Source organism: Antechinus flavipes, chromosome 6, assembly GCF_016432865.1.
Source record: "Antechinus flavipes isolate AdamAnt ecotype Samford, QLD, Australia chromosome 6, AdamAnt_v2, whole genome shotgun sequence".
In the NCBI taxonomy this organism is placed as follows: domain Eukaryota; kingdom Metazoa; phylum Chordata; class Mammalia; order Dasyuromorphia; family Dasyuridae; genus Antechinus; species Antechinus flavipes.
Window position 1 is genome coordinate 28,811,233 of NC_067403.1, and position 24,774 is coordinate 28,836,006.

General features: G+C 36.3%; 1 protein-coding gene across 3 annotated transcripts in view; it reads right to left on the reverse strand.

Moving 5' to 3' along the window:
• Positions 1–581: 581 nt before the first annotated feature.
• Positions 582–24,774, reverse strand: part of PDS5A (PDS5 cohesin associated factor A) — a 127,897-nt gene continuing 103,704 nt past the window's right edge. For 2 of the 3 annotated variants that reach the window (XR_007948286.1, XR_007948285.1), the window contains exons 26-33: positions 24,553–24,667; positions 18,699–18,831; positions 18,086–18,205; positions 14,970–15,032; positions 14,425–14,570; positions 13,200–13,305; positions 8,313–10,694; positions 582–3,189 (exon numbers count right to left, since the gene is read on the reverse strand). Coding sequence is in view for 1 of the 3 variants with exons in the window: in XM_051965658.1 (XP_051821618.1) it covers positions 3,186–3,189; positions 10,339–10,694; positions 13,200–13,305; positions 14,425–14,570; positions 14,970–15,032; positions 18,086–18,205; positions 18,699–18,831; positions 24,553–24,667 (1,043 nt within the window). In the remaining 2 variants the exon portion in view is untranslated. The remainder of the gene's footprint in view (positions 3,190–8,312; positions 10,695–13,199; positions 13,306–14,424; positions 14,571–14,969; positions 15,033–18,085; positions 18,206–18,698; positions 18,832–24,552; positions 24,668–24,774) is intronic. The other variant, XM_051965658.1, reaches the window with a different exon arrangement.

Sequence of the window (24,774 nt, forward strand, 5' to 3'; positions counted from 1 at the left end):
ACAGTGCCCTAAAAATGAACAGAAACACGTTAGTCTTAATTAGCCGTTACCTTTCCTTGTATGTGGCGAGTCAGTGTTGACCCGCTTATCCAAACGTATCCATTATGTTCATTCTGTAGCTTGTGGTCAGAAAGTGACCGCTGGGGAAAAACTGCAATTGACAGGTGGGATGGTTCTGAAAGAAGTATTGTGAATGTTGAGAATCGACATTAAATAGCTATGACCGACAAATTTCTCACATTCTACTGGATTGCTCAATAATGAAGACCATTCTTGCCGTCTATCAACCAACAGGGAAATTACATATGTTACTTATAAATAGCTCCTGTCATCAAGCACTTTGCTTAGAATAATGTATTCAAAAACAGAGGTATTGATGGAACTAGTAAAATATATACTCCAAGGTTTTTGTACAATTGCCTAACAATCTACTGTTTTCTAATCATCCTCAGGACCCAAGTATAATTTGCTAATTACCAGTATATGTTTAAAATTAACCAAATAGACTGAAACATTTTCTTACTTCTTACTATTTTTAAGAGGTACAGGCACATTTAGGGGTCAACACTACAACATAATGCTGCGTTTCTTGGTTTTATTCGAAACAATCCATGTTTTTAGTGTTTCATGGTAGATATTACACTCTGCATTTACACAAATTACAATGTTCTGCTTCATTCTTAAAAAGAAAATTCTAAAAACCCAGCCCATGTGCAGCACAAGAATATGTAAAACTACTATACACGCTTTGTATCAAAGAGTATAAAATTCTGGTTGTATTATTAGACAAATTACAAGAATCCTTAAACAAAGGGTTAACATTAGCATTTAACTGCAAATCTGGATGTTTTCCTTTTGTTTAGCTTTGAGATATGAACAACAATTTAAGAGGAAGTATCTTTTAATTGTTTCAAATGAAATCAAAATTTTTGTTCAAATATGCATTTTCCCAATCAGAAGAGCTTTTCAATCTCCCATTTTCCTTTTCTGTTTCGATCTCATAATTAAATCAGGTGCATAGTTCTGCTAGTGCTTCCTATTCAATCTATAGGAGAGAGCTCTACTCACTCGCCTTTTCTTCCCACAAGAATTCATATTGCATTAAATCAATGAGCAATTTCCTCTCCCCAACATTTTTGGCCATGGTTTCCCATTATCTTCAATGGTTAGAGCTGAGTTCCAAAGAAAGAGGAAGCGTTCCAGGGAAAAAGGTTCTCACCCTCTCCTAAAGGGTTTGAGGGAACTGAAATTAATTTATCTAATCATACTAAGAGAACCTGAAAAACTTCCTGATTAGGATGTGCCCATTTTTCATAAGTTGCCTAGAGTCACTATCTGTCATATACTTTATGCATAGTTTTTTTTTTTTCCTTCTGTCCCACAGGGTCTAGGTCTGAGCTTTTATCATTTCTGATTTGTTTACAAGGCAATGATAGAGAAGGCAGTCAAAAGTGGTAGGGCCAATTTTACATTTTCCAGAATCATATTTTTCTATAATTAGTATAAACAATTGAATAATTTCCCTCTATCTTCTATATACATTATTAATATACAGCCAACTCTGGATTATCCTGGGGGGGGGCTGGTGGGCATGGATGCTTGTCTAATGTTAATCTTGCTTTCAAATTTTTACTAATTATGATTGAGCAAAATAGGCAGTAATTCTGTTAAAACATCACTTGTTTAATTTCTGCCTCTTCACCAAGTGCACCCGGGCACATGGTACAAATACACTGAAATAATCCAGTTCGGCTGAGGCCCCTGCCAAGTGCTTCCCGACTGCCACAGGGAGGAGCGGGGGAGGAGTGGAGAGCTCTGGGCAGGGGAAGCTCTTCCCTGAAGCTCCTTGGCCCTCGAAGGGATGCTGCCTCTCTTACTGACCCCCCTGACCCTCCAATTACCACGGATAACAGAGTTGGCTGTACTCCTGCCGTCTCACTCTGAATCCTCTGAGCCTCTGCTCGGTTCAAGACGAGAGAACATACTGACCGATTAAAAAGCAAGGACTATCACATGACACCTAGAAGCATTTATTTTATGCAACCAACTTAAATATGATCACGTGTACTCAAAGCGTACACTTTTACCCTTGCTGAACAATGCCAGGAAACATATTGGTGCAAAAGTCTTCTTCTAAAATTAAAAAGAAATGAATTCATACGGGGAAACAAATGCAAAACAGACATTCTTTCATTTATCGCAATGCTTAAAATTGAATGCAATTCTAAACATTTCCAACTTTCCTCTTGAAGCTGCCAATGTCCAGCTATTTTAGAAAATTGAACTTTTTTACATCAATAATAAAAATCTGGTGATCACATTACAAAACCAAATCCTGAAAATGCCTTTACTCCTTTAAAATTTCCAATATTCCAACATAATGACCATTGGAGTAAAGACCTTTTAAAGTGATATACTTTATAAAACAAACAACCATATGTACATTTATTGCAAATTATATTAAACTAAAGTGGGGGGGAAATTAAAAAAATGAAATGTTTACTTCCAAATCAATAATTTCAATTATTTTCTCACTCTGATAAAAATCAGAAAGCAACATTTATAAAATTGCCACCACATGACTTTTCATAGCAGGGAAATGAAATCTGTACATCTTAGTTTTGCAGAAAAGTAGGCAGGCGGGAAGAATTATACATTAAAGTCTTCAAAAGGAAAAAGCCAAGAAGTACTTGTTCCGATCACTTTTTCTCCTTAAAATTAATTCAGTAGGCTTCTATTTTTCTTGTGTAACATGGGCATTCCTGGCTCTAGAATTATGAATTTTCTGTGTCAGTGTAAGGACATCCTGTGACTTTCTTTAAAAAAAAAAAAAATGCAGCATGGAAAAGAACGTTGTGATGCACTTTAAACTCCAGATATGCAGGAACTGGAACCAAGTGTTAAGCAATTTGCTTAATTATTGACTTTTCATAAAAAAAAGTCTCAGGGGAAAATAAGTACAGTTGCTTTTAGCCTCTCTTACGAGTTTCTGCTTTACATTTCCATTCAAGGACTGGTGTCATATGAAAGGGAAGTTAGGAGTTTTTCAGTTTTCAAGGCAGAAATTAGGTGTTTTGAAGTCATCTCACTTTCTGTCCAGCTACTTTTTGAATTCTAGTCTTTGTAGAAGCTTGAGCCTGTCTTTATTTGGCCGTCATCTCCTCCCTTTTTGAATGAGTTTCTTTTTACCTTATAGAGAAGAAAAAAGTTAAGTTAGAACAGATATAACAAGGAAGGGGGAGACAGAGCAACTCTCATGTGAATACCAAACTCTAGAACAACAGGTGGCAATTATTAGGCTGTGACACTAAGTGATGGAGAATTCAATATGGGATTCCACAGATGAGCAAATATGCCTTCCTCTGCAGAAATGATACACATTTTATTCTTTCTGAAACAAACAGATGCAATGAACAGATCTAAAAATATAACTGTTAGCATGGAGGTGGCTATTTTTTTTTTTTGATGTTAAAAAGAAAATCCTCCTATTTAAAGGAGGATTTAAACTATACCCCCCAAAAATATAATTTTTATTTTGAACTTATCATATTACTTTGTTTCTAAATCATCACTTGAGTAAGCATTTTTATTTTTTTTAGGAACAATACTTAATATTTACATATCCCAACCATGCATTAGGGAAAAGTGCTATTTATTACCCAAAGTAGTGATTTTCATTCACATTAATATTAGCAGGGCAGCACATCAGGCAGAATTGGTTTTAAACAACAAACCAATATATGTTAAGCCTGGAAGAATGGAAGCTAACACAATTCTATGATATTAGAACATGAAGAAATTTGTGTTACTTCTTTATGGGTGATAAAGATCATTACTTTCACACAAAAATACATATTTTTATCATTTGCGATGGAGCCTCCCTTGGCCAGTTCCAGATCATGCTCGCTGCTTTCACAGGGAGCTTTTATAGTTCCCAGGGAGAACGTCCTGCACTTGACTCTGTGTCCCAAAAAGAACACCCCTCATTTTATATTATGTCACGTTACTGTGACATCAGCTCATTAGTGAAAGAATCACATTTGAGAAATGATCTAAAATATCTGTGAAATACGTTACTTTGGGAAAGAGCACCACGAAGAAATCTGAATTGTTGAAATGAGTTTTACATCATTTAATGGGAGGTATTTAAATGACTTTAAATCCTTATTTTGTGATTATTACCACTTGTTTGATTTTGGGCAGATCATTTAACCTCATTAAATCTTACTTTCTTCACCTGTAAAATGTTAATTTCCACTATTGCTGGATCTGTATCCGGTGGAAATCATAGAGGGAAAAAGCCCACATGTACAAAAATATTTGCAACTTTGCTTTTGTGGTAGCAAAGAATTGGAAAATGAGTAGGTGTTCATCAGCTGGGGAATCGCTGAACATTTGTGGTATATGAAGGTAATGGAACATTATTAGTGTTATATAAAAAATGAGGAACAAGCTGATTTTAGAAAGCCTGGAAAGATTCACATAGTAAGCGAAACAAACAGAAGCAGGAATACATTGTACACAGTAACAGCAGGAATGTACGATGATCAACAATGAAAGATTTGGTTATTTTTAGTGGTCAGTGACCCAAAGCAATCTCAAAAATATTGGACAGAAAATGCCATCTGTACCCAGAAAAATATCTAAGAAGACTGAATATAAACCACACATGCTATGTTCTTATTTTTTTCTTCTGCTTTATTTTTCTCTTATGGCTTTTCCTTTTTGTGGTTTTTCTCTCCCAATGTGATTTATAAGGAAATATGTAAAACAAAGAGAATTTACATGTATGACCAAAATAAACAAACAAAAAAATAAAAAAATAGCCAACTGCTAAAATCTTTTCCTATTTGTGATGTGTGATATTATTTTCAGTAATAAAATAACCCAAAAGTTTGGAGGAAATCTTTTGCTAAGACTTTTGATCTTGTCCTATTCTTAAAGTTTTAATTATTAATAAGGATTAGCTCCCATTCATTCCTGTATGTTTTGAGAGCATTGATACCTTTTTAGGGGGCTTGAACCTTAACTCTTTTGGTTTGAAAAGCATTATATAGATATTATATCTTTTAATTTTCACAGAAATCTTCACAGAATCTTGTGAGTCTGATATTGGGTTATTATTTTTATTATATTATAACCCAATATTCATTGGGTTATAAGTGAGATTTGAGGCCAAATTCGATATTCATGAACAAAAGGTCAGAATTCTAAGATCCTAAGACAGCTTTCCCAAAGTAAACACTTGCAAAACAATGACACAAACTTGAAAAATGTTTAGATTGTTTTATAGAAAGAAAATTTTGAAATCTGAGAAATTTTAGCACTTAGAATTATAGGAACAGTTTTGAGTAAGAAAAATCACATCGAAGGATATCATTTTGAAAAACTAATCTGTGAAGCTGAGTCAAGGCATTTGCCATGAATGCCATGTGTTCTCATGCTCCAAAAGGACCATGTGTAAGTAACTCTTTTGGGTATTCTAGCTCCATGGAGAATAAAAGGATAGATGTTGAGACAGAAGCAACTTTCAGACTCCTTTCCATGCGTCAGAGGTTGGCCTCATGCCATTTTTCATGGACAAAATAAGCACTTCCTCTTTGCTCTCTCTGGGACCCTTTACGTTTTTCCAAATTCCATTGGGGGCATTACCCTCTCCTCCAAAAAAAACAGAGCCTGATTCCTTCTTACCAATCCGTATCACCCTCCCCATCCCTCAAGACAAATGAACAAACCAAACCATCCATCGGGTGAAAATGATCCTTTTCATAGCATTCTGTTAGAACCTAATCCTACTCTGCTGTATCACAACACTAACAGCTTGCCACAAAAAATAATGAATACAATAAATTTAGAAAAATTTGGCAAAATAGTATGAACTAATACTGCACAATGAGGGCAAAAGAAACAGGAGGAAAGTAGATTATGCATATAGCAACGTAAAAGAAAACATTGAAAACTTCAGAAACCTAACCAACACTTCAGTTATGCTTCCAGACTTGGCAAAGTAAAGGTGAGGTCTCAAACTTCTTTTTCCAAAACTGGCCAATTTATTGATGTATTTTCCTTAACTAAAAATATATCCTGGAAAGTGAAGAGCATTCATTGGGAGATGACACTAATGTTTAAAAAAAAAAAAAGTACCATCAATCAAAGATAATTCCAAAGAACTCATGATGAAAAATGCTTTCGACCTCAAGAGAAATTAGTGTGAAATCTGAATGCAGATCAAAACAGCTTATTTTTCTTTTTTTTATTTGTGCATGTGTGTGTCTTCTCTCTGGATCTACATCTTCTTAAGCAACATGACTAATGTGGTAACATGTTTTGGGCGACTCAAGGGGTGGGGGACAAGAAGAAAATTTGGAGTTCAAAAATTTTTAAAAAATGAATGTCTAAATACTCAGGGAAAATATTTTATATAAATTAAATGAAAACGAAATATTTTAAGACTACCAAGTTATAAGATTTTTATAAGAAATAGGATTAAATTTAATAATGACAAATGTAAAGTTGTTCATCTAAGAATGTGGGCTGTCAGATGGGGTAATATATAGGTAGCAGAAAAAAGATCCAGGATCACAACATAAGAGCAATGCAGAGAGTATTTGGTTAAAGTGAATTGCAGTATATGGAACAGCCTGGCATAATGGCATCAGGTATTCCGCTGATGAGAATACATCCAGTTCTATTGGATTATCCAGTCCTAAAGATGATATGTTCTTATTCATCCCTATGTCTTCAAAACTTATTAAAATTATTCAATGTATCCATTTGGCATGGCAACGGTTGGAAGAATTATATCTGTGTGACTTCATATTTATATAGATATGAATAAAGCTTAATCTGTAATTGGGTGGTTTGTTGATATTTGTTTTTGCTGAGGCAATCAGGGTTAAATGACTTGCCCAGAGTCACACAGCCAGGAAGTGTTAAGTGTCTGAGACCAGATTTAAACTCAGGTCTTCCTGACTTCAGCATTGGTGCTCAACCCACTGCACCATCTAGCTGCCCACCACCACTTATTTTTGTGAAATGAATTCAGACCCCAGGGGACCCTGTCTACTTCTGCTCCATCACTTGCTAGGACCGATCCTTTCCTCTGAATCTGGGTCTTGGCTGGGCAGCTGGGGGATGTGGCTTGGAGGTTCACATTTGTACATGTTGTTCTAGGAAGAAGTCTGGTGCTTGCTCTGTTCTGAGTAAGTCATTCATTCCCCAAATCTCCCTCTGCCTTCTGCTTGTGATGAGGTCTCTGGGCAGCTGCTCAAGGCTTGCCATGTGGCAGCAGAGCTTTCTTGGACTCCTTTGGGCAGAAAAGGGACAACAGTCTGGTCAGACAAGTGTCAGGAAGTTCTCTGCCATGTCTCAGCACATGCCCTATAAAGGAGGAAAGCCCTTTTCCTGCCGTTGAGTCCGACAGAGAGACCTCACCCTGCTCTCCGAGGAGGAGCCGGGACCTTTCTGCTGCTTCTCACTAGATGATTTCAGCTTGAGATTATCTTTCTTCCTTCAAGGAGTTTTCATGAACTGGTTAAGTTTCTTTTAAAAATAAACTATCATTAGATAAAATTGGTTTTCTTTATAATCTGATTTTATACACTTAAAAATTATTCTGAGAAGGGATTTTACAGGTGCACAACATAGAGAAAAAAAAGCTCAATATCCCAGATCCCAGGTCTAGTTCCAGCCTTTGTTCAGGCTGTTTGGTAACTCCAGGTGTAAATGCTCCTTCTTCCTTTTCTCTTGTGTTGCATTCTAATACCCTTTAACGTCAAAATCACGGATCAGGATTCCCATCTGGTTCTTCAGATTCCTTTTGTCTTCACATTTCAGGAACATTTCATTTTTCTTAATAACCCACACAGTGGAGAAACACTCACCAAGCCCCTTCTACTCTGGCCAGCTCGGATTCTGAGCACAGCATGTCATTGGCCATGGCAGTAATAAAAATATCAATAACACAAACAAGAAATTAAGATGTTTCCTGTTTCTGTAGTGAGAAATCTGAAAGCTAATTTCTGACCTCAAATAAATGAATCATAGGAAATTTGTATATTGGGACATGGAGACCAACTACTTTAATGCAAGTTTGTTCAGTGAGAAATACAGGTAAGGGAAAAGTACAAAAACATGCTCTTTCAAATTTAAATGAACTAAAAATCAACCCAGAGGTTCGGATGTCTATGTCTTTCTCTCTTGTACCCCTCAGAGCTTTTCATATTCTTGACTGTGGGTACAGGTGATTTTAATTTTATTCGATTTAACTATGTTTAGGAAAGTGAATGAGTCAATATTTTAAAAATACTTACTATGTGCCAGATCCTGTGCTAAGTGCCAGAGATATGGAAAAAGAGGCCAAAGAAGGTTCTTGCCCTCAAGTAGCTCACAATCTAATGGGGGAACAATACATAAACAAGTATGTACCAACAAGCTCACGACAGAAATTGGGCCTGCCTCACAGAAAGAAGGCATCAGAAGTGACGGGGTGGGGAGGGCTCCCTGGGAGAGAGGGCTTTCTGCTTGGGGTTGAAAAGGAAGCCAGGAAGGTCAGTGCTCAGAGAAGGGGCCCGGCCAGAGAGAACGTCCCCAGCCAGCCTGGGGCCCACCAGAAGGCCGCCGTGTCCCTCGCTTGAGGAGGGCCGGGCATGGAGGAAGGTCTATGACGACAAAGGGAGGAGGAGGAAGAGGAGGGTTCCCTTGGAGGTTACTGGGTAGGGGGTGACACAGGAAGACCCGCGTTTGAGGCCTGGCCGAGGATGGCATGAAGGGGAGGCGGATGCCAAGAGGGCATAGCCGGGGCAGAGAGAAGGCGGCACATTCCAGAAGCGCAGCCAAGGTGAACTTAAGCCGCTCAGCTGTGGAGGTGGGAGTCGGGGCAATCCCTGGGTGCCCCTGAGGTTTCCAGGCCGAGGCAGTTGGGGGGCGCTTCTCCAAAGGAAAGGGGAAAACAGAGCTCAACAGGACTGGACCGGGAAAGGCCAATCTGCGGATGCTGGACCAGAGCCAGTGACAGAGCATTCAGAGCCGAGGAACTCACACGTGAAGGAGGATGAAGGAAGAGGAGAGGGCACAAAGGGCAGAGGTCATGAGGGAGGGGAGGGGATCCCCAATGTCTGAGACACAGGAAGCCGAGGCCTCTGAGGCTGAGCAGTGTTGGCCATGAAGTGAAGGAGGGGAAGTGAGGCTTGGGGGCATCTGTGGGCAGGATAGGAGGGGGGGGAGGTGCCTCAATCAAGGGGGGCAGGGGAAGTTCCCCCTAGGGGCTGAGACCAAAGGAACCTTCATGAGCAGGAAAGCACTAGCGCTAATAAGGAGCTGAGAAGAGCAACTGGCAAACTGTGCTTTCCCCCCCTAAACCCCTCCCCGCCCCAGGTCAGCACCCTCTCCTCCTCCAGCTCAGCTCGCCATCCCTCTACCCACCTGAATCCGCATCACTGCCCTGGGCGCTCTGAAACCCACCCTCCAGCTGCCCAATCCTGCCCCGTTCTGGCCCAGCCCTCGGTCTCTTACACACAGCACTAACATCAGTCCTTGCCCAATAGCTACTGAGAGAGTTCAATGTGTCAATAATTAAATTTGATACTGTTAAAATCATTAAAGTGGAATCCTTCTTACAAACATTTTCACGTCTACTTACTTTAAAATCTCTCAATCCCACTATTCTAAGAGAATCTACAAATGCTGCAGAAGGTATGAACTGTGCCATGAACTGCTGTTCAGGGAAACTTTGTATTGATCTTGGCTGTCAAACAAGCAGCATAACCTCTGACTTAGTCCCCTGGTTGGCATTTATCTTGGATCGATTGAACATTCTAAGCCTCAAAATGAAGTCGCAATAGAGAGGGCAAATTAACAAAGTCCCAGGTGAATACAAAATTGGGCATATTCTGCCATAGCGTGAAATCTCAATATTGCAATAATATATACATTTTGTAGAGCCTTGTCTCTGAAAAATCAAAGGAATTAAAAAGTTCAAGTCAGGAGTGAACCCAACTAAGAGCCATGACGATCTCATGCGGCGGCCACACTGAGATCAGCCCGAGAGAGAAGCGGTTCCTTTTCAGGTGTCTGATGCCGACGTCGGGCCGGCCCACAACAGTAACTAAATGCTTGCTTGTTTGTTGATCGACATCTGAGAATCAAAACCTTAAAATCTGAATTAATGGGATGAAAACGCAACAGAGAAAAGCCTTTGGGCTAGCCGCTGTTTTCTGAGTTCTTCCCTTTTCTGTTTCTTCTACCAAAGGACAGCTTGATTCCCATGTGCTAACAACTTAGAAATTTGTAAGAATGCTTTGGCAATTCAAGGTGTGGAGAGAAGTTACTTTATTTTACCTTTGCAAATCAATCTGCCTCTCTGCTGGTGCTGCTTTTTTGGCTAGGTCCTGGAGTTTGGGGGCTTTGGCGCTGCCCGCCTCCAGCCCCCCCGGGCTCTCTTGCCCTCCCGCGGCCCTCTTTCTGCCCCTCCCAGCCGCCTTGTTTGCTTCGTCGCTCTTGGTGGCGCTGCCCTGAGACTCGGACTTGGGCCGACGGCCTCGTCGGGCCTTGGGAGGCACGGGGGGTCCCGTCTCGTCGGCCTTCTTCTCCTCGGCTTTCTGTTGGATGTTCTCTGCCCCGGAGGCGGTGGCTGGCCTCTTCTTCCCTCGGTCGGCACTGAGGTTGCCCGGAGCGGCCTGGTCGGAGTTGATCTCCTACGAGAGTCCAGATAAAATCCCGTGAGTGTGCATGTTCCTCCCGGAGGAACCTCCTGCATCCAAAGCTACTGACGAACACACCTGAAAGGCGCAAAGGGGGCAGAGGGGCAGGATGCGCGGTGGAAATTCTAAAACATCCCCAGTCTCTTCCTCTGCATCAGAACAGTATTTATGAAATCTAACGGACACTTCTTCTAAAAAGGTGGAATGAAGGACGCCAAGCCCAGACAAATTAAGATAATTAGAGCTGAAAATTAGCATTACGCTATCAGGTACCCCAATCATTCTCAGAAACAAATTATTATTGAGCACTAACTGAAAATGGGGAAATTTATGTTTTCATAAATAAAACCCAAACCCAACTAGATCAAATATTCAGAATACTGAAACTACTATCAATAGGCTCTGGAAGATTTCTCATATATCATCTTTTTGGGAGGTCTTTGTCTGTGAATCAGGACAAAGAATTCCCGCACACAAGGTATATGTGCAATGCATGCAGCCAATGTACGGTGGGTTTTACCCATAAAAAAATTAAGAAGGTAATGGATAATTTTAAAAGATTCACTAGGGGCCTCATAGGAAGATTTATTAATTTATTTAAATATACTCTCAACACAATTCTGTGGTTAGATATACAGAATCCAAAGGCATGATTAGAAACAAAGTTAACTTACAACTTAAGAGGAATACTTATAACATAAAAAGCAAGACAAGATATTTTTATAATTATAGAATTTTAGAACAGTAAGATGACAAATGTCTGAGACTAAAACAATTCTGATCTGCTCATTTTATGTAAGTAGACGTCTATGTTAGATGAGATTGCTATTCCAGTATTTTCTGGGGGGGAATGGGAGTGGTGGTTGTGGAGAAAATTGCTGTGATTTTTACAATATTACGGTGTGAGAAGTAGGTGATACCAAATTTTACTGTATCCTGAAGTTTTTTTTTTTTTAAACTGAATCCTATTTTCTCAAGGAATCACATTTTTTCTTTAAATTTTAAATTTAGTTTTGGGTAGGACTTAAATAATGAAATAAAAGGAAACTAGCTTCTTATGACAATCATGTTAAAAGTCTTTGCCAAAATAGATTTTCTGAATGAAATAGTACCTTTCAAATTTAATTTTATAATTCCAAAATGCAATATTAATTTATAGATAAGACCTCTTAGGCTTTATATTAATTTTTAATTCTCTAAATAGAGAATTCTCTAAATAGTTCCTCCAAAACTGCTGGATCCAAAATTGTGAAATTCACAAGTCAGAGGTATTCTTTAGAGCAAGAGTACTTAAAATATAAATGTCTGAGTCTAGAGCCAATCAATAAATCTTGGTTCACTGTCTCTGAAATGAAAGAGTGCTATAATAGAATGAGACTATCCATACTTTAAGGACTGAAAGTACATTTCCCATGGCATTCTCAAAACGACCCTCAAATGTACAACTGTATCTTTATTATCTCTATTTTGTGGATGACAAAGCGGAGGCGTGTAGCCTAAGTGCTATGCTTGGTCACATGATTAGTAAGTGAAAGAGAAGGATTTCAAAAGCAGCCTGTGCCGAGATTGTCTGACAGGATTTTGCATAAAATTGGAATTGATATTCATTAATGATATCGACCTGTAGTTTTCCTTGTGTTTTCTCTCTCCTTGGTTTATGTGTTAGATTTGTATCTTTCCTTTCTCAGTTTGACAATAACTTGTGTAATCTGAATATTGACAAAATAATGGATAGAATTCTCCTACGGATTCATGAGGATCACTTTTTCCTTTGGTAGTTCCTTTACAAATATTCTTTCTATCCCTTTTCTGAGAATGGGTAATTTAAAATGGCCATCTAGTCTTCCATAGACTTGGGTACTTTATATATATTTTAAGTTATATATGCTATATATTCTTTCTTTTTTTTTTTTTTGCTGAGGCAGTTGAGGTTAAGTGACTTGCCTACGGTCACACAGCTAGGAAGTGTTAAATTTCTGAGATCAGATTTGAACTCAGGTCCTCCTGACTCCAGAGCTGCTGCTCTATCCACTGCACCATCTAGATGCCCTTCCCTTTGCTATTCTTATAAAATGAGCTCAATAATCTGAGTGAAATATGTAGCTTTTAAAGAGAAATAAATAAATAAACTGGTAAATTAAAGAAGTAGGCAAAAAAAAAATGAAGTTAGTGATTTTGAATAAAGAATAAAACCACATTAATGAAGTGAAGCTTTAGCTCATAAATTTTCTTTTTGCTGAGGTTAAGTGACTTGACCAGGGTCACACAGCTAGGCAGTATTAAGTGTCTGAGGGAGGCCAAATTTGAACTCAGGTCCTCCTAACTTCAGGACTGGTGCTCTATCCACTGCACCACTAGTTACTCCTGGTCATAAATTTTCAAAAAATGAAGCCATACTGTTAAGCAGCTCTTACTTCCTGAAGGGGTAGATGGGGAACTGGCCCAACCCTAAGAAAATGTGGATAATGACAGGGACTGAGGTTAAGGCTGGGCCCTTACCTTGTTCTTTACAGGCTCAGCCTTTCCTGGTATGACAGAGATGATTCTGACAGGATTTTCTTCATTTTCACTCACTCCAGTTTCTGAAGTTTCTGAATTTGGTTCCCTGTAAAACAAAATTAACTAAGAAAACTTTACCACATATAAGCAAAATAAGCAGTTAGATACTAAAAATATTGTCAATGGATTCTAACACAGACTTCCACATAACGTATTAGCAAACAAACATCCTGACACAAATTATGAAGTCTGAAAGACTCAGAGTGACCCCTGTTCACTTTACAAATTAGCACGTGGAAATCCAAAGAGATGACTCATTAGTGCCAGCTCTGCAACTACGATCCCAGTATCTTGATTTTCAGAACAATGTACTACAAGGATTAAAAGATTCACACTTTGTTTCACCTTAGGCGACATGGACATTAATATTTTCATTAGCATTAATGAAAAGACAGAGGAAAAATGATCCAAGTTTTGTATTTTACAAAATATCTATTTGTTTTATCACCCAAAAGAGGGAAACATCCATCCTATCTGATAAAGAAGTAGTCATCTGTATGAAAATAATCATTAAAAAGTATCTCTTAGTCTGTGACTAGTATGTTAAGCATTTTCAAAAGAAACTCAAATATTAGCATTCACAAAGTGGGGAGAACTATCAACATTTAAACTAAACATTTTTATATATACAATAAGCAGTGTATAATTTAATGAGTTTTTTATCCATATTTTTCTCTTACACTTAAGATAATGTTTCAATGGAAAATTATCTTTTATATATACACATGTGTATGTATGTGTATATACACATATATATAGTTTACAATGTAAATCAGATTTATGCTTTTTATAAAATAAATGAAAATGGATGATATCCATGCAAAATAATGCCATTTTAATAATCTATGCACTCTTTTGATTGATCTTATATACTATGAACATTATAATTACAATTGTGAAAATCAATTACCTGAGACTGATACATCTGAAATCAAGTTTCTACTCATTTTCTTTGTTAGACACAATGTCTTCATTACATATAAATATTTCACACTGAATACACTGTATAAAAGTAGCATCTATTCTGTGTCTCTCACTTTATTACTATTGTACACAAACACATGTCCTGAAGACAAAAGAACATGATTTGATATAGTGCTTTCAGAAAAAAATCAAGAGTTGAAAAAAGTCAACAGAAGAAACAAAATAATTAGGAGGAAATTGCCTTGATCGATTTCCTGTTGAAGGGTTCAGCTCTGAGTTTACATTAACATTGCTTCCAGGTTCTGTGCCTGTGCTTCTGACATAGGGTTTTCTTCCTGTTGCTGATAAAGGCTTGTTTACTGCACCTAGTACTCCAGCAGGTTTTGGCTAAAATGTACAAACAAATACATATTATTTAACTAGAAACAATATATGTGTTCATATAATATTTTAAAAAGCCAAATGATCATTTCTACCTTAGAATAAATGGAATAAAAAAGAATTATGAATGGAATGTTCTGTTATACTTGAGCAAAATGGACAAAAGCATGAAGAATAATTATCATTGCTGTAAGATGAAGCTATAAAAACATTGCTGCCAAACATGAAAATTTAATTTATTCTAATATTCCAATTTTCGCTCTTCCATTATAATAAAATGATATTCATTATTATAAGTACAATTTCCCTCATTAACATTTACAAAAAGATATTTGAGTACTTTGTAGGGACGAAAGATAAGTGAGGTATTTGAGAAAACAAAGAACTAAAATTAGCTAAGGATACCTTTCCTGTTAATAGGAGAACTCTTGTCTCTTCAGAAATATAACTCCTGTCATTACAGAAATCCTATTATTAAAAAAAAAAAAAGTAATAAAAGTTAGTGTCTACTTTAATTGATTTATTTTATTGTTAGCCCTTTATCAAAAATACTACAAGTTAATTTTATTTCTTGTTCACAGACCTAATCTACGTGACATAAATATACACCAAGTCCTCAACAAACACTCATAGCTGTGCGAGTTAGCAAACATCTGTGAAATTTGATGCATTGTATGTGGAATCCCTAAATTTTTAAAAATATATTTATAATACAAATACATTTACAACCACAAAATTTTCTTTCTTATTTTCTAACCTTTTCCCAATCTGCATCTGAAAGACTGCATCATAACTTTTTAAAGAATTACTTTCTCCAAGAAGTTTTCCCTAAAGTTAATCAAATGATTTCTTTGTATTCTTCTCTTGTAACCACTATAATCCTTTAGAGTTTTTCTTTACTTGTTTTCACATAATTCTAAACTCTTCTTTCTTTTGCACATTGTGTAAACATGTCACTGGGTGCCATCCATTTTACCCTTTAGGAAAATATGGAGCCTAAGAAACTAATCTACTTTAAGTGACATAATTCATTTTGCTATAAAATGTTACTAATTCATATTATCAAATATGCAACTGCAGTGCAACATGTTATCATTATCACATTATACTATTCTTAGTATATGTTGGTATTTTTCAAAAACAAAAAACAAAAAACAAAAAAAACAATGTGCCAGAAAACCAAAGATTTCTGAATGCTATCTAAAAGCTATTAAAAAGGAATCAAATATGAGTTTCTGGTAACATTTTCTCTGGAAAAAGGGAGAACAATGTATTTTGATATTGTCATGGAGCAAAAAGATTGACTAGGATCAAAAGACTTAAGTTAAAATGTCAGCAGAATAAATATCTCACTTATCCAGCAATTTTAACTAATCAGAGGCAAGGATGAGGAAAAGAAGATGAAGGAGAAACAGACCTAAAAATTTAAGTAATAGTACTTTAGAGGAAAAAGGACAATGCAAGACCTTACCAAGAGACTTTAGTGTAATCTTATCTAGAATATAACATGTTTGTTATTCTGGTTTTTGGATGCACAGATTAAAAACAACAAGTTAAAAGGGAGTTTGTTTTCCTAAGGTAGGCAAAGTGAGAGCAAGTACTAGCAAAACTGACAAGAGATGAACACAGAGAAGCTTCACCAAGAACGTAAAAAAGGCCTGGAAGTTGGAGGAAACCTCATGGAAGGGGAAACAGCCCAGTGAAACCCAAGTGGCTGCGAAGGTATTGACCATCTCTGGTATAAGGAATTAACCCCAGATTTTCTTACCGAGAACCCTGTTATTAGAAAAATGTTACAATATGCTGTGTTTTATTTAAAAAAATCAGAGAGGAACATAATGAAAAGTCTTTTCCAATTGAAGTGAAAATAATGTTTAAAAAAAAAAAAACTTTATACCTCCATTCTGCAAAATGATTTAGAATTATAATTTATAGAAAGTTACTAAACATTAGCTGTACCATTTAAATCAGCTATGATACTGATAGCCCTATAAGAAACAAACAAAAAATTGGAAAAAGTCACATCTGTATAAAAATATTTATATATGTTTATTTTGATGGTGGGAAAAAGAAAAAAGATCCTTAGGGAGACACCCGTCAAGTGAAGAAAGTTATGGTATATGAAAATAATGGAATTTTATCATGCTATAAGAAATAGATGATTTCAAGAACACATGGAAATAAATGAACTGATAAAATAAGCAAAGCCTGATTTGTAAAATCAATATTCTAAAAATGAAAACATGAGACATTTAAAGATGATTCAAAATGAGATCAGCAAAATCAAGAAAAAATTTATACAATGACAATGTAAAAACAACTTTGAAAGCTATAATAATTATAATCGATATTTAGCTATTTATAACTCTAGAGTACTGATGATGACACTATTCACTTCAGAGAGGTGATAAGATTTAGGGTACAGAACTGAGACATGTACTTTTGTTTCAGACATTGAAGATGTATATTTTGTTTGACTGTATATTTGCTACAAAAAATTTATAATTTCCCATTGAGGCCAGTTCTGATGATCTTGTGATGAAGAGATCATTTACACCCAGAGAGAGGACTGTGGGAACTGAGTGTGGAACACAATATAGCACTTTCACTCTTTTTGCTATTGTTTGCTTGCATTTTGTTTTTTCCTTTTTGATCTGATTTTTCTTGTAAGAAAAGATAATTGTACAAATATGTATACATATACTGGATTTAATATATATTTTAACACATTTAACTTATACTGGATTACATGCTATCTAGAGGAGAGGGTGGGGAGAAGGGAAAAATTTGGAACACAAAGGTTTTGCAAGGGTCAATGTTGAAAAATTATCCATGCATATGTTTTGAAAATAAAAAGCTTTAGTAATTAAAAAAAGAACGAAAGAAAGAAATTTATTATCTCCCCGCCATGAGACAGATAATGGGAGAATGAAAATAAATGTATTCATTTTTTGAAAATTGAGAGGTAGGGAGGGGGTGCTAGGGATATGAATGTCATAAGCATTTTCAGTTGAGATTGCTGCATTATTAATTTTATTTATGTATTTTACTTTGCAACAGGAGACTTTCAAGAAATGGAGTAATCTGCAAATGTCATCTGACATCAGTCATCTGAAAATTTCACATATAAAGAATATTAAATCTATTATATAAAGCCTTATTATTTTGTTTCAGTTGTACAGTTTTATTTTCTATTTCTCTTTTTTTTGGCAACAAGAATATTAGTCATTCATAGTTGGACAATTCATCAGAATATAAAAACTTCTCTAACGTTTATACTTTAGGGGAAAAAAACCCAACCCATAAACCTCTCATCAAAAACATTTATTTCCCTCTGAACTCATCTTGACTTTCACCTTTCCAATCTGCAGGCCACAGAGAAAAAAAATCTGCCTATGAATTAACTTTAAATAGAGCATTCCTGTGAAAACTTTTGGTCTAACCTATGATACTGAATGTAAAGAACTTGAGTTGAAACTCAATAAAATGCAAGTCCATTTCAATAGGTGGGAAAAACTTACCTTTTCAGGTTGAGTGAAAAATTTGGTTGGGAGGACTGGGTCCTTTGGTGAATCTGCATTGCATAAAGCACTTTTGCTATTTATAACACAAAGAGCAACATCACATACTGTGTAAAGTTTCTGAGGGAAAAAATGTAAAAAGATTTTCAGGAAGAGTACAATATACAGATATCACCTTAAGAAAAATGAATTAACAATTCATATTAAAGTCAAACTTATTAGATTCAACATCTAATGCCCAAAATAATTTCTGTTACAACTTTAGCATATTTTTTTTTCTGAAGCAGTCTCCTAATATGTTTAACTCTTTCTTTCTGAGTAACAATCACCATTCTTAGAGCTTACAATTGATGTCCATATGCCTCTGAAGACACAAAAGCTACACCCAACTGAGCCATGCTCTTACTTGAGATTGGGGGCCCCACTTTTAGGAGATGCTCAAGCCCCTTTGTTTCTCTTCCCCATAGCACTAAGAACCCAGTAAAGCTAGAATATCTTTACAGTGAAAACAAGAAAACCTGCCTAACTCTCATTCACATTCTCCAAATCAAAGCTGCAGATTTAATGGAAAGAAAAAAACTGAGTCTACAACCCCAGGCAAAGGCCCTCTTACTTCATTAGTCTTAGGCTCATCAGGAGACTGGGCATCTCTGGTTAACTTGATATTTTCTGCCATCTTCTTCATAAAGGCGTGGCTGTTATTCTCATTCTTTGTCATTAAAACTTCAAGCATGAACCACAGGCACCTTGAAGAATTATAGACAGATTCCTGTTAAGATGTAGGCTGACACGAGCTGAGAGACACACACTCACATCTAAGGCACTGTGCCTGCAGGGTATCCTCAAGGGGAACACATCATAACAAAATTCCTGCATAATGAGACCTAATTTCCCCATTACCATCTTTGTAAAAATCAGAGAGATTATTTTATAAAATACACCAATTCTTGAATATAAGAAAACATAAAAATTCATAAAGGAAATTTTTTTCACAATATGATACTGTTCAAAAAAAAAAATAGAACTTAGTACCTTTCCCCACACACTGACCTATTTTTTAAAAATTCTCTATCAAAGGCATCACCATTCTTTAAGTCCCCCAGGTTCCAACATTAAAACTCTTGAACTCTCTTTTTTCTCTGTGTCTGTTTTCCCCTTTCTCCTTCCCCCCATATATTGAATCACTTGCAAAATCTTACCATTTCTAAGGACCTTCATAATTTCTCTCCTATCTCCACTTCCCCCAACAATATGTAAAACTAACAATTTTTTCTTTTCAAAATACATGCAAAGATAGTTTTTACTATTCATCTTTGCAAATCCGTGTATCCTAAATTTTTCTCCCTCCCCTGCCCTTGTCCCCTTCCTCTAGGACAGAGTGTAATCCAATATAGATTAGACATGTGCAATTCTTCTAAACATATTTCCACATTTATCATGCTGCACAAGAAAAATCACATAAAAAAAAAAAAAAAGAATGAGAAAGAAACAAGCAAGCAAACCACAACAAAAAGGTGAAATACTATCAACATCCATTTTTATAAGACTGGGCTTCAAATGTTTTCTCCTGTACCATCCTTGTTCCCAAGACACCAAATGTTCTGATATGTAGATTATATGTGTACAATTATTTTAAGCCTATTTCCACACTAACACACTGAAAGAAAAATCAGAAAAAACAAACCAAAGTGAAAATAGTATGCTGTCCATTGGCATTTAGTCTCCATTACTTGCTCTCTCATTTTCTGCCCCAAGTTTACTGGAATTCTAATCTCTTCTCTTAATTTATGCTACTGCTACCACTTTAGTTGAGGTTCTCATCACCTCTCACTTAAGTAGCAACAGATCCTTAATCTTTCTCCAGTTGATCTTCTACACTCTAGCCATACTCAGCGATGTGGCCAAAAAGGCCTTCTCTCTGTCCCTCACAGACTTATTTTATCTTTGTGCCTCTGAATGGACTGTTTTCCATCCTCATAACTCCTTCTCACCTGTGCTTTGTAGAATTAATCTCTGCAATACACAGCTCACAAACAACTTATTACATGAAACCTTTCCTGATAAAAACTGCCAAGTTACCTTTGCATTTAAAGACTTTATTTTAATTTGGCCTAATTCTTCCTGTATTGGTGGATGCTTATGTCCTCTCCACCAGAATGTCAACTCCTCTGTAGTTGATTGGAGGGGAATCCCCTATAGCTCTCTGGCCAGAGCAGCTAACAGAACAGTGTATGCTTAATAAATACTTGATTTATTATATTCATGTAAAAAATTAAAATAATAAAATTGAAGTTATAGTTCAAATATTCCAACTATCACAATTTTCTAATTACTGATGTCATCCCTAAAAGATAACTTTTCCATGGCAATAGTATTAATCCCTAAATAGTTTAGCTTAGTTTTTATTAATTTCAAATCTCAAAAACAAAGCTAAATTCTCCTTAAAACTTAAGCTTAGAAATAACTGGACCCATCTCTTGGAATTTCATTAGTATTTATTCAGGAACACAAATACACAAAATGTAACCTAAAAAAAACGTTTGGCTTAGCTAGAAAACTAAGGAGTGCTCAAAAATCTGAGTTACACAGTAGAATGCTAGGAAGTATTCAGTAACATATTGATATGTAATTTACATAATAGGTACCTCTGAAAATGGCTTATAGATAACATGTCTGTATTAATCATTTTGTCTCCTATTAATTAAATATAAATTATAAGCACAATTGCTTTTTCATGAGGAGCTTTTAACTTAAAAGCACTTCCTTCCCTTGTTCACTGTTCCTGTGTCTGGAATTTTTTTCTCTTCCTATGAGTTGAACTCCTACCAGCTTTTTAAGTATAGCTCAACTATTATTTTCTCTAATGTCCTTTATTAATAAGAGACATTTAAACCCTTTCTTTCCTTTGACCTTGCAGAGAATTTTGTTTCTCTACATGCGATTCACCTACCAGTTTACTGTTAATAGTTATTCCTGTGTCATACTCTTTATAGTAAATACAGAGAGTACATTATTTAATCTTCAAATATCCCTTAGCACCTAACTTCTCTCTGCAAAATGTATGAATCTAGTAAACTTTTGTTGAATTGAACATCTTCCCAACTACACTTAAAAGTCAGGTATTTATTAAGTGACTACTATGTAAAAAAGCACTGTGCCAAACAGTAGAGATACAAAAATGAAAAAAGGCACATAATTCTTACATGTAAAGTACTTAAAACCTGGTGGTCAGATGTGCAAAGAGAGGTTTGGTAGGAGGTATAATTGAACAAGGATAAAGGAGGGGACCTAGAGAAGGCTATGAGAAAGCTGAAGGAGAAGTATGAAGAAAGAAAGGCTTCAAGGAATCAGAGACGTGGAGGGCATAGTGGAAGGCACAAAATTGCAAGATGAATCAGGAATCTCACCAGGTGAGGGATACTGGCAACGATGGATGTCCCAGGTCAGGGAGTAGAAGATCAATAAAAACAGGGGGTAAGTGCCGAGAAACCATTCCTAAGAGTGTAGGCAAGCAGGATATTCTGGCAGCAGCATGAATGAAGGCAAGAGAGTTGCCTTCAGATTTCCACCACTACTTAGAATGTAAGCTCCCTAAGGGAGGGGGACACTAAGTAGTGTCCAATCTATAATCCCAATGACTAGAACAAGGAAGGTAAACATCTGTTGAAGAGTGCCACTGTCTCGGGGAAGACAGTGTCAAATGTAACAGAAAGGAAAAGTTAGAAAGAATAACAGGAGATGGAGAGTTCTGATATTGTTACTCCAAATATTTGTGAACTGCTGGAGTTCAATTAGAGCATACCCCAATTAGTCCTAGCAAATTTCAACCGACAGTGCCAGTCGAATCTAAAAGCGTCCATGGGAGGACCCAGTAATTTTACAAATTCAAACGATGTTGCCTCTCTCTCTCCCCTTTAGTACCCACTAGAGGTTGTGGGGCAGACAAGACTGTTCATCACCATCTCCATGAAAAGAAAGTTAACAAACACAGTCCTAATGCAAAATGGAGAATGAGCCTTTCCATGTAGGCTGCCCTTCATCTCCCAGATCCCATGAACCCTGTCTATGTGCAAAGCATTCTGGGCTCATCCACCCTGAGCCTTACCTCATACCCACTTTCTCTCCCAATTAGAACAAGACCTCCTCATGCACAGATTTTATCTCACTTTTTGTATTCCAAACACTTAGTAGCACAAGTACTTAATCCACAGCCAATGTTTAATAAATGATATTTTGGTTCATTTATTTGTAAAGTCAATCTGAAGTCTCTTCAGTTTAAAATTTTTTGAAGTAGAAATTACTTCTAATTACATGACTATCACATTTCCCTAATTTTTTTTTTTTTTTGGGTCCTTTTGTCCTTTTTATTTTTGTCCCTTTATTCCCAGATTGTAGGAACAAATTGTCACCTCCTCCATTAGGTGGGGAGCTCTTTGACAGATAACTGTCTATCCTGTTTGAACTCCTAGCCACTGTTGGCTTGGGTTCTTTAAAATGATTGGAGTCCAGTGCAATTGCAATACCACTTTTTTTAAAAATGTAAAGCTATACAAAAGCAACATGGGAATGTGCCCGTGAATTATTGGAGGAAAATATGATCTCATTAGAAGACTGTGCATTTAACTTAAATGTTGCTCTTAAATTAATTACCTTAATTTATAAAAGATACTTACTAGCCTAAGTCAAAGAAACATGTTATATTTATATTACTCTTCATTTAAAAATAAAAAAAAAATCTAAAGATATGAGCAGAGTGAAAAGTTCACTTATTTTTATCAAAGGACAGTTCAAGCCTGGGACCTTTCCTTCCAATATGTTACCTTTTCACTCTTTAAATAATAGATGAATTCAAGTGGCAAGAAAATCTGGAAAGGGTATCTAATGACCAAATATGCTGGGAATTACAAGAGTACCTAGAAAAGATAACTTATTACCCTCTAAATAAATTAAGACAAAAACTAGATTAGGGCAAGCAATTCCTATGGGATAAAATCAAACTCTCCCTTCAGCTACTACTCCATGAAAAGGACCTTATGTTAAAGAAGAACTTCCTAAGAATAAGCCATAATAAGAAGTCAATTAGTTACAAGAGCCTAAGCAGTTAGGCCCAATTAGGATATTATGAGAAAAGCTCTGATTCCTCCTTGGACGAAGGAGAGAAAAACAGATCTCTGGTGGCTGGAGAGACCTGCGGAGGTAGCTCCTTCCACGTCTCAGCTGATGCTGCAGGCAGGCACCTCCTGGACAGCTCAGAGTCCTTGCTTAGGGCAAGCCATTCCTCTGTTCACCAGCTTTAGTTGCTAAGAAATTCTTTCACTTAGTCCGATCTGGCTCCCCTAAATTGCAAGGCACTGATTCTGCCCTGAGAAGCAAAGTCAGCCACCAATTCTTTTAATAAAGATCTTCTAGCTTTGAAGGTGCTGAATAGGTTTCTCAATATGTTTTTTCCATGCAAACATTTAACTTGCTGAAAATATATCATACTATAGACATATGTAAATGGCTAAGGACAGTAAGGTATCTTACTCATTGGTTTCAGGGCCATTGTAAAATGGTCAAGAGCAATAGATGTCACAATAGATGACACCGGAAGTGTTTCAGCAGACACTTGGTTTCTGTAAGTTAGTGATATTCACGGAAGGAATTCCTGCACTGGGAAGGAGGTAATTTTAATTCAGAAGACTGCGTGAAGGAGAGTCAAAGGAAACAAGGCTGGAAATCAAGTTAAATGAAAGGATGAGGAATTTCTATTTTATCCTACTCTTTTTAACTCAAGAATTATGAACAGGAAGTGACATGCATTACCAGATCTATTACCTATCCTATCGAGGATAGGAAAAGCACTATACGATTCTAAAATTTTTAACTTGGGTGAAAATGCAGAAATCATCTAATAACTAAAACCAGACAGGGATTTAAGACAGAAGTAAATATCTGATAATTTTGAAAAAGTGGATTGTTAAGATTTTCTTGATATGTGACAGGAGAAGTAGATACTTCAAGGAGAGGCAGAAAATTCCAACTAGTATTCAAAAGAAAAAAAGGAAATGAGGGGGAAAAGGAAAAATGTTGCTTCAAAATCATCTGTAATGTGAACTGTTAGACTCCATAGACTAATTTCTGATAAGAAGAGCTTAATTTTGTATAAGGCTTTAAGGTTTTCAAAGTGCTTTGCTTCAAGTTCTATCATTTGATTCTCACAAGAGCCCCAATAGATGTAAAATTAGCAAATCAATTTAATTTTAAAACAGTAAGGAAGCTAGTTGGTAAGGAATGACAATTGCTTTCAATAGCCACTGTGCCATTGTTCTGAATAAAGTGACATACTTTTAATACCTTGAGTAAATCAACAAAAACATAAAAAGAATTTTTGCAAAAATGGCAACCCTTGGAATCACATCTTTTTGAGGACAGACTTAAAACAAAACAAAACAAAACTCAGAATTCTTGAAGAGAATAACACTTACTCTTTGATATCACGAAGTTGATCAACATCTTGAGGTTTTGTAAAATCTGGGTCATGAGCCAGCAAGTGAATCATATACGGAACTACATATTCAGGCAGCAGGGATAAGAGCTTTTCTAAAATTAAAATAATAAAACTATAAAAACTGTTTTTATATACCTCTTCTTTCTTTGTATCATTCCTAAGCATTTCATGTTCATTTATAAATTAGATATGATATAAT